At 44.3% G+C, this 12020-nt stretch overlaps 2 protein-coding genes across 6 annotated transcripts in view; both read right to left on the bottom strand.

Annotated features, from left to right (window-relative positions):
• Positions 1-10746, bottom strand: part of GPRASP3 (G protein-coupled receptor associated sorting protein family member 3) — a 39616-nt gene extending 28870 nt beyond the window's left edge. For 3 of the 5 annotated variants that reach the window (XM_063660287.1, XM_054470630.2, XM_054470632.2), the window contains exons 1-3: positions 10667-10746; positions 4006-4293; positions 3736-3870 (exon numbers count right to left, since the gene is read on the bottom strand). The gene's annotated coding sequence lies outside the window, so the exon portion shown is untranslated. Of the gene's footprint in view, positions 1-3735; positions 3871-4001; positions 4294-10666 lie in introns of all 5 variants that reach the window. The other 2 variants (XM_054470631.2, XM_063660288.1) reach the window with 1 other exon arrangement.
• GPRASP2 (G protein-coupled receptor associated sorting protein 2) lies at positions 7196-11810 on the bottom strand. The gene is made up of 4 exons (XM_054470628.2): positions 11720-11810; positions 11088-11155; positions 10667-10744; positions 7196-10396 (listed from the first exon to the last, which is right to left on the bottom strand). Exon 4 carries the CDS (start codon positions 10060-10062, stop codon positions 7546-7548), a length of 2517 nt encoding a protein of 838 aa, XP_054326603.1. The 5' UTR covers positions 10063-10396; positions 10667-10744; positions 11088-11155; positions 11720-11810; the 3' UTR covers positions 7196-7545.
• Between the last annotated feature and the right edge of the window lie 210 nt (positions 11811-12020).

The following is a 12020-nucleotide window of genomic DNA, read 5'->3' as shown; positions in this document are numbered from 1 at the left end:
GAAAAATAATTGAGGAAGGAGTCTACCCCCTACAAGTCAGAACAAAGGCAATCATCATCTTGCTTGGATACACACACACACACACACACACACACACACACACACACCAGTCGCCCTGCTCTTCGGCTGAGACTGAAAAATTCTACAGGCATAAACTGTTTAAGTATCTGCTTTGGAGTACATTTGGGACTTAGAAGTATTTAATCAGGCCACAGTTTGAAGTTTTCCAAATATAAATGCAATACCCACAACAGGAATTCTAGGCTAAGGGAGCTGTGATAAGAAAAAAAAAGATGACAGGTTAGATGGATAGATAGATTAGATAGACACATAGATAGATATAGATAAATAGATACATAGATAATTTTAAAAATTATCTAAATTACAGGTACATGTCACAAAAACAGACCACTTTTTTCACCCATAATACACTGTTGGGTCTGACTCCTTCATTTTAACTTGTTGATGTAGAATACACAGCAAAGGTAAGCTTTATGTATATTAATCTAGGTGTGGCTGCTAAAACTAGGGAAAATTACACTATTGTTCTGACGTCAAATATTTGAAACCAACTACTTGGAGTTAGCATTGGACTCCACAGGTTTAAGGGCACAATCACCAACAACACTGCCCCTACTTTAGATCAGATACCAGCCCCAATTCTCAGGAAGCCACCCATGCTTCTGACTGACCACTTATAAATTCAGGAGTTTGTATGACATTATGAGGTTTCATAATTAACTGAAACAACTCACAGAACTCATGAAAAGTGCTATTCTTATTATTACAGTTTCATTTAAGTATACACACAGGACAAGGTCTGAAAGGATCCTGGACACAAAGCTTCCATACCCTCTCCTTATGGAGTCAGGGTACACCACCCTCCCTAGAGAACAATATGTTCACCAACCAAGAAGCTCCACTTATCCCTGAAGTTCAAAGTTTTCACTGGGGTTTTATTACATAGGCAAGATTGATTAAACCATTGGTTGTGATTGAACTTAATACCTAGCCCCACTGCCTTCCCTGAAGGTTGAGCTGGCCCAAAGTTCCAACCCTTTAATCACATGGTTGGTCCTTCTGGTGACCAGTCCCCATACTGAAGCTATCTAGGGGCCCACCATAAGTCACTTCATTAGCATAACAGAGATACTCCTGTCACACAGGAAATTCCAAGATTTTTTGAAGCTCTGTGTCAGCAACTAGGGATAAAGATCAGCTATATTCTCTATTATACCACACCATACTTGAAGTCTTCTCTGTTGACATACTCGAAAAAACACACAGAGACAAGAGACAAGACAACTTGAGTAGAAAACCATAAGCTGAATGCTGGCCCCAGTACTTATATTATCAGAATTCTGGAGAGTAAAGAGAAGAAAATAATAGGAGAGGGTAGGAGAGGAGGATGTAGTCCTAGGGACTAATCTCTACCTATGATTTTGCCCCACATACCTTGTATCTATCCTAGCTTTTAAGTCTAAATAGGAGGGCCTAAAGTAGTAGAACAACATAGTTTCAACTCTATAAACTTGGTATAAACATAAGGATAGGAGTGGCATTAGAAAAAGTCATTTCTTCCTAGCAACACTTTTTTACACTGACTTTGTATGTATTGTGATATATGAAGAAATCAGCATTTGATCTTTTTTATTTTGATTGAAATTTGAAATGAGTTATTTTTAAAATTTTTTAAAATTTTTAATTCACATGGATATGTAATATTTGTACATATTTATGGGGTATAAATTATATTTTGATATAAGCATACAATGTGTAATATAATTGAGATATACATCACCTTAAATATTTATCACTTTGTTGCACTGAGGACATTCCAAATCTATTCTTCTAATTATATTGAAATATATAATAACTATTGTTAACTATAGGCACCCTATTGTGCTACTGAACACTAGATCATATTCCTTCTAACTGTATTTTTGTACCCATTAACCAACTCCTTTTTATACCCCATCCCCAATATCCTTTCCAGCCTTTGGTAACCATAATTCTTTGTCCCATATTCCTGGCATAGAGCTCCTAGAACCCTTGCTATTTCCTGATAGGGATAACGGAAGCATCTTTTGTTACATGTGGCTTTAGTCTCAAGTTCTTGACACTAAGACCCTTGGAATCTCTGGAGTGATAGGTGTCTTTTTTTATGTTCTGAGATGACTGGTGGGTGCACTAGATAGCTTCAAGGTATGAATGGTCACCAGAAAGACCAAGGCATGATTAGAGGGTTGGAACTTTCAGCCTCACCCCTTGACCTCCAAGGAGAAGAGAGGGGCTGAAGATTGAGCTAATCACCAATGGTCAATGATTTCATCAATCATGCCTATGTAATGAAACCTCTACAAAAATCCCAAATGTCTGAGAGGTTCCAGGTTGGCGAACTCATTCATATTCTGGGAAGGTGGTCTACCCCAAATCCACATGGATGGCAGCTTCTGTATTTGGGACCCTTCTGGACCTTGCCATATGTACCTCTTCATCTGGCTTTTAATTTATATCCTTTATAATGAACCAGTAATAGGAAGTAGTGTTTCCCTGAGTTCTGTGGGCCCTTATAGCAAATTACTGAACCTGAGGAGGGGGTTGTGGGAACTTCCAACTAGTAGCTAAGTCAGACAGAAGTGTGGGTGACATGGAGATCCATTACTTGTGACTGTTGTCTGACGTGGGGGAGGGCAGTCTTATGGGAATGAGCCCTTAACCAGAGAGGTCTGCACTAACTCTGGGTAGTGTCAGAATTGAATTAAATTGTAGGATACCTAGCTGATGTCCTCAAAGAATAGGAGAATTGCTTGGTGTGAAAAATCCACACATTCTGTGCCAGAAGTATTGTGGGGAGAGGAACCATTTTCTTTCACTTGGTACCCAGTGGGTGCATGGGGTAGGGGGAAAGTAGGATACTCGATGTGAAAGAGGACAAGGACTTACCATGGGGCTGCTACCTAGGATGGGACCAAAGAAACACATCCTAAGGAATGAGCAGAGATCACAACACAAGAGAGCAAAGGGTATGCAGAGGGAAACTTAGGAGACTATCCATGAAGCAGTTTCTGTAGGTGGTCCCCAGAAAGACCCTCCTCTTAGGCCCAAGACAGCAGGGAGAGAGAGCTCACACGGAGTAGCAACCCACTTTGTGTCCCTCAATGGGAATGAGATCCTGCTGCATGGGGCTGAGATCCAGGAATCCCCTTGGGGGTTGAGAAGCTTGGAGTATCCTAATGAGAAATCCTAGGTGAAGGGCCCACAGCATCTAGGTTTCCTCCCCTCGAGTCTATGTCTCCTCCTCCTTTTCCTAGAACTGCCCGGATTGAGGTTCATTCCTCTCTTGCATCCCCAGCCACCTGGAGCCTTGGAGCAAAAGGCAGATGTATGTGTTCTCTTCTCCTGCCCTCCTCCACCCTCTGCCAGTTTTGAGCTGGTATCAGCCATCCCCACTGCCTGAATACTGCCAGTAAGAAGACAGAGACTAGAATGAGTGCGGACGCATAGCTCACGGTTCCCATCCCCACCCCTGCCTTTCCTGATCCAGCACCACAGGTATTCACGAATTGTCACTTCACCATTTCCCCGCTCTGGGCTCCCCTGAAGCCAACTCCATCCATATGCCCACCTCCCCCACCCACACATACAAACACAGGGCACTGGGCTGGGAGCCTTGGGATGAAGGGTCAAGGGTGTTCAAAAGGTAGGAGGGAGCAAGCGGATCCGAGGCATTACCTGCACCCACATCTAGTCTCAGTCACCACCTCTCAGCGACGCCATCTGCCGTCCTTGCACCCACCTCCTCCAATAGCAACCGCTGCTCCTCTCCACGAATGAGTCGGGCAGGTAGACTCTCTGCTTCTTGAGCTCCTGGACAAAAGACAGACGGGCTAAGACGCTCCCGGTTGGCTGAGGGATTGTTTCCTTTACCAACAAATGCTGTAGTTCCAGTCGCCTGAGAAATTAGTTTTCAGGCTGATGCAACATGGAAAGACACCTACCTACCTTAACATCCCGCCGTTCCTCCCACGTTTTGCTCTGCGGAGCACAGGTGTCGTCCGCCTTTCAGGTCCTTTCTGGATGCAAGAAAACACTCCTCTCGGCAGGCCTAATCCAGAGCCTGGTCACCTGACCCACCGTCAGCCCCACGTGACTGCGCAGTCAGCTTGTTCGCCGCAGTCCTGTACCATGGATGACAGTCTTCTGCCTCTGGGGTGCTTGCTAGAAGACCCTGAAGTTCCTTGGCCAGACAGCTGGAAGGAAGGCTGGCCTTTGCTCTGGAGGACCACTCGGCTGGCGAGGAACATTCGATGAGGATTTGGGAAATGAAGTGATTTTTAATATTTTGTATACGACTCAAGCGACATACTAAAACACACACAGATCTGTCTTGAAAAATGCTGGTAAGCAAAACAAACATTCAAACTCCAATTTGCACCACCAGGATAATCCCTGTTAAAACTTATGGCTTGCGAAGGGAGGCAAAACTGCCACTTCCATATACCTTACCAAACTAGGATCAGGTGGGGAAAAAAAGCATGTTGCACTGTCAGAAAAATTATACAAAACTTAGGTAAAGTCACCATTAGTTACTGGATGTCATTTCAGGGCAGTGCTGGGATGTCTATTGATTTACCTATTTTTCAACTCTGTAGACACTGATGTTAACATGTAGATATTTTATTCAATAGATATGTAAATGATTTATGTCCAGTGCAATAGATATCCTTAAATATTACAATTTATTGCCCTGTAAGATATTAACCAGTTTTATATTTAACCTGGCAGTGTTATTCTAACATTTATTAATTTCCTATGTGTTTATGAAATCAATGTTTTGTTTATATCCTCATATTGTGTATATTGTATATACACATATACCCTTCAACTGTTTTCTTAATCCTAGCAGTTGTTCATTAATTGTGTTGAAAAATCTTTCACATATTCTTTTTACATTTACATAAGTTGTAATTTTACCTTTGAAAATTTAGAGCATCCTCAGACAAATAAATGTTATCATGTCTAAAAATAATAAAACATTGGATATTTCTCGTACGTCTGAATTTCCTCTCCAAACCAACATATATCCCTGTCTTTTCCAATTCTCCTGACTGAAGGTATGGTGTGGTCATTTTTTAAATTATTGTGGCAAAATACACATAACATAAAATTTACCATTTTAACCATTTTAAAGTATACAACCCAGTACATTATCAGTGTTGTACAACCATCACCACTATCTAGCTCCAGAATTTTGTTGTCACCTCAAAAGGAAATGTTATGTTTTTTACGGTAATAATTGTGTGAAAAAGGTGCCATTTTTGTACCATGAACAGACTAATATTAAACTTAACACCCTTGGTAATTTTTTTTTTTTTGAGACGGAGTTTTGCTCTGTCACCCAGGCTGTAGTGCAGTGGTGCGACCTCAGCTGACTGCAACTTCTGCCCCCCGGGCTCAAGCGACTCTCCTGCCTCAGCCTCCCCAGTAGCTGGGATTACAGGAGCGCATCACCATGCCTGGCTAAGTTTTTGTATTTTTACTAGAGACAGCATTTCGCTATGTTGGCCAGGCTGGTCTCGAACTCCTGACCTCAAGTGATCCGCCCACCTCAGCCTCCCAAAGTGCTGGAATTACAGGCGTGAGCCACCGCGCCTGGCCCACCCTTGGTTATTTTATTTTTTTTGAGACAAGGTCTCACTCACATCACCCATGCTGGAGTGCAGTGGTGTGATTATGACTGACTGCAGCCTCAACTTCCTAGGCTCAAGTGATTCTCCCACCTCAGCCTCCTGAGTAGCTAGGACTACAAGCACGTGCCACCATGCTGGGCTAATTTTTGGTATTTTTAGTAGAGACAAGGCATCAATATGTTGCCCAGGCTGGCCTTGAACTCCTGAGCTCAAGCAATCCTTCCACTTCGGCCTCCCAAAGGGCTGGGATTACAGGTGAGAGGCACTGTGCCTGGCCAATTTTAATTTTTATCTTGAAAACATTTTATAAAAAGCTAGTCTTTCTGATAGCTCATTCATTTACAACTTTTCTAAATGATATTATCTCTAACCATTTTTTAACACTTATAGTTTATTCATTTATATAATTCTGTCCTTTCCGGCATGCTCATCTATAACTCAAGGCACAAAATGTAAGCATATTAATTTTTTAATTTGTCTTATTAATGTTTGCATCTCCCCAACGCCTGTCTCTAAGCATTTTTTAACAAGGTATATATTTTATTCCAGACTGTGTTTAGAAATTCTTATTGAAATTGCATAGGAATTGTGTACATTTACAGATGTTTTAAAAATGGAATCTAATTTTCCATACATGATGTCACATTCTCTGTTTCACCAAATATAAAATAATTAATGTCCTTTTGTGTCAATAAACCTATCCATACATAATCATTCCAACGGCTGCATGGTATTTCCTTAACACTTTCCTTTGTCTAGGAATATAAAGGAAATCATATTCCCCACTCCATTTAATTGTGCTATCCTACTCTTTCAGCCTTTAGGTGGCATTGAAGTAACACCTGTACTTTGAATGGTTTGTCTAGGAATATAAAGGAAATCATATTCCCCACTCCATTTAATTATGCTATCCTACTCTTTCAGCCTTTAGGTGGCATTGAAGTAACACCTGTACTTTGAATGGTTAAATATGCAGATTTGGCTTATTCTGTTCCCCAAATTGGCCTCTTCCCAACTTTCTAACTGCTTTTCTCATCAAACTCCTTTTACTTGTTTCAGGCAGACTGGGTTCATCCATGCTACCAGAACAGATTATTCAATTACACGCTTTTCTTCAAACCACCACTGCCCACTTCCAAGAGCAACCTAATGATTTGTCTTATCCTACCCTTATGCAAGTCCCAGGGCTAAGATGGTAATTTAAATGGGTCCTATAAGAAGTATTAATTTTAGGTTGCTTGTTGGGAAGGCTCATAATTGGGCAAACAGGCGGGCAAGTTGTCTTGCTCTCCTATCCTGACCAATTTGTTCCATCCTGACCAATTTAAGTGGGTCCCTCTTCTCGGAAGCATTCCTCAAATATCAGAGCCCACAATAATCTCTCCCTTCTTAACTCAAGAACAGAATTTTCTAATGAGTGCATGTTTGTCATACTAATAATTACCTGTTTGTAAGTGCACACGATTTATCTGTACATGGTTCTTAAACTGAAGAAGGGTCACTTATGCCAATTTTAACATAGAACTTTATTGAAAACACAGACTCAAATAGAGAACCATATATTTAAACAACGAATAGCAGGGTAGCTTACTTAGGTGACACAGTTCATTGAAAGCTTAATACTGAAAAATATCACAATCTGGACAGCAAGACAAATATCAACAAATGTGTTTTCAGTTTTGATATTCATTTGGCATCCACAAAATGATCCAGCTCAAAACAAGAGTTTGACAAAGTTAACATCAGCATTAAAAAATATAAGTTACAACAAAAAAACAGACTGTGAACACCAAAGCACTACTCAGGGCTCTTTGGGAACATAAGGCTGATCAGCGGCAGGTGGTTAATTATATTAACTTTGTTGTCCCACCTCAGGATCATTTTGATTGTCTATTTGGGCTTGTAGTTGCTTAGCTAACTCCTCAAATTCACGAAATGCAGAAATAAGCGGCTCAAGACTGAAATCATCATCAATTAAGGACATCTTTCCACTTTTTATAATGTTACTGATATTCTGAAACATTTTAATAACAATTTGAATATTATCATTTGTCTCTTCTATGTTAAAGAGACCCACAAATATTGAAAGAGCTTTGGCACTAAATAGTTTTTTTGCCACAGCAGGATTTTCAGACAAATTCAATAGCATTTTCAGAACGTGAAACTTTGTTCTCGCGTTGGCTGTGGTTAATAAGGAGAGAAACCCGGACATATAGTTGGCAATCAGTGTGTGATAGTCAATAGTCATAGTGAGGTGTCTAAGCATCCTTATTCCAGTCAGCTGCTCAAGGGAATCCACACTATGTGCAAGGGTTTCCTCACACACTTGACATATGAATGTCTCAATCATGTTTAGATTTGGATAAGGTGGAGCCATGTGAATCATATTTTCCAAAAAACTTGTCCTAACTCTAGAGGATGGATAATTAAGCAAGGTTTCAATAAGTGAGACAACACCTGAATCTCGAATGAAATCTCGGGTAAATTGAGAAGCACTTCTCATACCCATTGCAATTTTAGATATTTCATGAATAAAAGGATCCCGAATTTTGTCCATTAATAAAAGGAGTTCTTCAAACTCTTCAGAACCAATTTTCAGCTCACACTGTATGCAGCTGCAGGACCAACTCTCAGACTCTGCACTCTCCCTGGCCCTAAGATGCTCTCGAATTTCCCGGACTGACCGGTAGGAAGGATCATACTGAAATGTGAACTCAGGACTAGGCTGATCAGGCTGAAGCAAAGATTCCTGCTCTTCTCCTTCTGGGCTAAGTTCCAGGTTCTTGGGCTTTGCCTCAAGCATTTCAGAAGCCTCTTCGGGAATTCTAAAGGGGCTTGTGGATCGGAAGCCAACCCCATGAAAAAGACCAGGTTTGAATTCAACAGTGACCTCGTCCCAGGTTTGGGGCCTGGAGGATGCATTAAGCTCCTCAGCTGCATCTCTGAACCTATCACTGACCTTGTACACAGGACAGGGATTTAGGTCAAAGCAGGCCTCATCTCTGTCCCAGAACCAGGACCCAAATATGGCCTCTTCTTCAGACTCCGGCTTGGCCTCTTCTCTGGCCACAGCCCCCAAACTGGACTTTTCCTCAGCCCAGTATGCGGATCCGCCAATGGCCCCCTCCTCAGTTCCTGGCTCAGATTCACAGATTGCTGAAGCTCCACCCTCCAAACTGGTCTCTTTTTCTGCCCAGAACCAGGACCCAATAATGACTTCCTCCTCAAACCTGGGTTCTGGTTTGACCCTATCACTGTCAACATCTTTCTGGGCCCTGAGTTTCAAGGCGGTATTAGGATCTTCTTTGTCTCTGTGCCTGAATCTACTATCGGCCTCTTCTCCAGGCAAAACCCAGGACTGCTTATAGAACTCATCTTCAGACTCAGATTCAAAACAATCTTCTCTATTTGTCCTGAGCTTGGACCTGATATTTGCCTCCTCCCTGACTCTGGGCCTGAACAAGTTATTGGTATTTTCTCCAGCCCAGAAGGAGAATGGGTTGCCGGCCTCATCCTCAGATCCAGACCAGGAATCAACATAGGCTTCTTGCTTGGATCTGGGCCTGGACCTGGGATTAGTCTGATGTTTAGCCCTGTGCCTAGACCTGGTATTGGACTCTTCCCTGGGCCATGATCTGACACTTGTCTCTTCTCCAGCCCAGAAAGAAGACGCTGTAGAGGTCTCATCTGCTGACCAGAACCCAGACTCATTAGAGGCCTCCTCTCTGGCCCTGGGCCTGGAATAGCACCAAGACCCCATATTAGTCTCCTCCCCTGGTCCAAACCAGGGCTGGATTCCTTTCTGACCCTGGGTGCCAGGAAAGGTTTCAGCATCCACATTGACTAGTTCTCTATCCATAGACAGGCCCTTAGATTTAGTAACTGATCCAGACTCAGCAGTGGCCAGTGGCCAGGCAACGGCATTAGTCTGGGACACTCCTTCTGCCTGTGACACTGCTTCAGTCCCAAATTCACTCTGGGCCCACGCCTGGGCTTCATCCTCGGGCCTTGCTCCAGGGATTGCCTTGGCATCAGTTTTAGAACGAGCGCCACCTACTGCCCTGGCATCGGTTTTGGGCCTGGCCCCTGCCATTCCTTGAGCCTCCGTTTTGGGTCTTGCACCACCCATTACTTGGGCCTCAGTTTTGGGCCTTGCCCCAGACATTGCTTGGGCCTCAGTTTTGGGCCTTGCCGCAGGCACAGACTTGGTCTCAGTTTTGGGCCTTGCCCCAGTAGTTGCCTGGGTCCTAACCTTGGGTCTGACCACCAAAGGGACATCATTCTCTCTCTCAGGCCCAGCGACAACCTCTTCCCCAGCCTTCTTTTCAGGCTTGGCCTGGGCACTAGGCTCAATCTCTGCCCCAGTCATGGTACAAGTTACAAAGAAAGTCAGGTAATATACTCGTCCCCCAGTCTAAACCTCAACCACAAATCTGTCACAGGTTTGTTTCTTCACACTCTGATCTTTAGGTGATTAAGGATATAAGCTTGGAAATAAGAGTTAGAGTCAATATCCAGCCCAGTAGTCACTCAAGCCTCCTTCCCAAACACAGTCTCAGTCAATAATTCAGTAATACAGATAGAGCGAGAACAGGTACAACCAAGCTAAAGGAAGACAGATATTTCCTGGATGGGTGCAGACCCGTTGAGGGTGGTTGTCAGCAGCAACTCCACCACCAGCTGAGCAGCCAGTGGAGGTGGATCTAGGGAGAGAGAATGAAATGAGGCTTTGAGTCTCTTCCAATTGTATGAGACGTATGCAGTGCGACTGATGTTGAATGCTAGGTGAGACAGCTGGGCTTTGAGAAAGTCTCTCTGGACCGGCTGCCTCCTACAAAACAGGTCCAACAATGGTGGGAAAGTGTGTTGGCAATGGGAGGGGCCAAGAAGCCCCCAGATTGGACCCTAATCACTCCCGGACCCATGCTGGCCTCCACTACCCCACCCAAAAGTATACCCGCTCTCATACCAACCTTCACTGATGTGGTGCAGTTTCCCCCTCCTTCTCTTGTTCAAGTAGTGTCAAGCCCCACAGCTGACAGAAGGGGGTCCTAGAGACAAGTGAACATACAGGAGAGAATGGAGTGTGAGTGCTTGGTAGGTAGGCAGGCATTCTGGCTCCTGTGACAAATATCTGTCTTCCCATTCAAGGGTTCAATGTATCTATGGTTTCCTGTGTCCTAGTCCCTGCTCTCAGGTCTTTTCTGAGTCACAACCCAACCTACACCTATCTCGTGTCTCCTGCAAGAAATAAAAAGGATGCTGGCACTGTACAAATCCGGCAGAATAGAAGTGGGTCTGCCACTTCTACTACAGGTGGAAGTTGATCTGCCACCTGCCATGCTCTCTCTCTCCAACTGTCCCCTGCATTGTCCTCTCCCCCTTCTCACTAACCTCCAGAGCTGTGAGCCAGTCTCCTCCTCCTTGCCTTTCTTGCAGAACTGGCCAGGCTTAAAGTAGGCCTATGGACAAATACATGAAAAAGTAAGACAGTCAGGATATAAGTGGTGGCAGAAGAGCACTTGGTAGACAGACCAACGCCAAGGATAAGAGTCCCCATATTATTGGTATCTGTCTTTCAACATTCGGGGTTTTGCTGGTAGAATATTCTCGTTTTATTTGGGCCCTGCTTCAAGGTTCCAGAGATAAGAACTCCTTCTCTTGACGTCATACTCTTCCCATTACTCCCTTCTCCAATTCTGAGGATTCACCACTAGGTGCGCCACATCCCCTTGCTCTGCGCAGCATAAAACGGGGGAAGGGCGCCGCATATTCTAGAAAACAGGTTGTGAATTGGTACTTGTCAGTATGTCTCCCTGATCACCCCCACCTCCAAAGCCCACCCTTTCATGCCCCCAGTTTAGGACGGTGGGGGAGGAAGGTGGGGATGGAAGGTGGGGGAAGCGCCATTAGAGAGGGGAAGATTAGGAGGTGCTCCTGGATGCCTGACCTGCTCTGGTCACAGTCCCCTACCCCGATTCAGGTCCCCAATCAGTGTTTAGCGCCCAACCCCCATCCCCACACACCTCCAGAAATCCAGGCAATATTCGTGCTCCTTTATTTCAAGCCTCTCCTCTACAGATGCTCACTGTGTCCTGTCAGAATACGCCAGACCTACTGCACAGACAGAAGAGTTTGACATCAACCTGGAGCCTGTGGGAAGGGAAGGCACCGAGGACATGCGGCCCCACAGGCCCCTTTCGGGAATCGGGACCCGGAGTAGCACACGCGGCTCACCTCCCGCGGACTGGGTACACAGCCGGGACGCCGACCCCCACCCGCCTCCCCGGGCGCCCCCCAACGGCCTCCCCGGGCGCCCCCCACAAC

Source organism: Pongo pygmaeus, chromosome X (genome assembly GCF_028885625.2).
Source record: "Pongo pygmaeus isolate AG05252 chromosome X, NHGRI_mPonPyg2-v2.0_pri, whole genome shotgun sequence".
Lineage (NCBI taxonomy): Eukaryota > Metazoa > Chordata > Mammalia > Primates > Hominidae > Pongo > Pongo pygmaeus.
Note: the sequence above shows the minus strand (reverse complement) of the source record. Positions and strands in the feature narration are given on the sequence as shown.

What these genes read in the sequence shown, in the direction of transcription:
- GPRASP2 (XM_054470628.2), bottom strand. Translation starts at nt 10,062, where the DNA reads ATGACTGGGGCAGAGATTGAGCCTAGTGCCCAGGCCAAGCCTGAAAAG.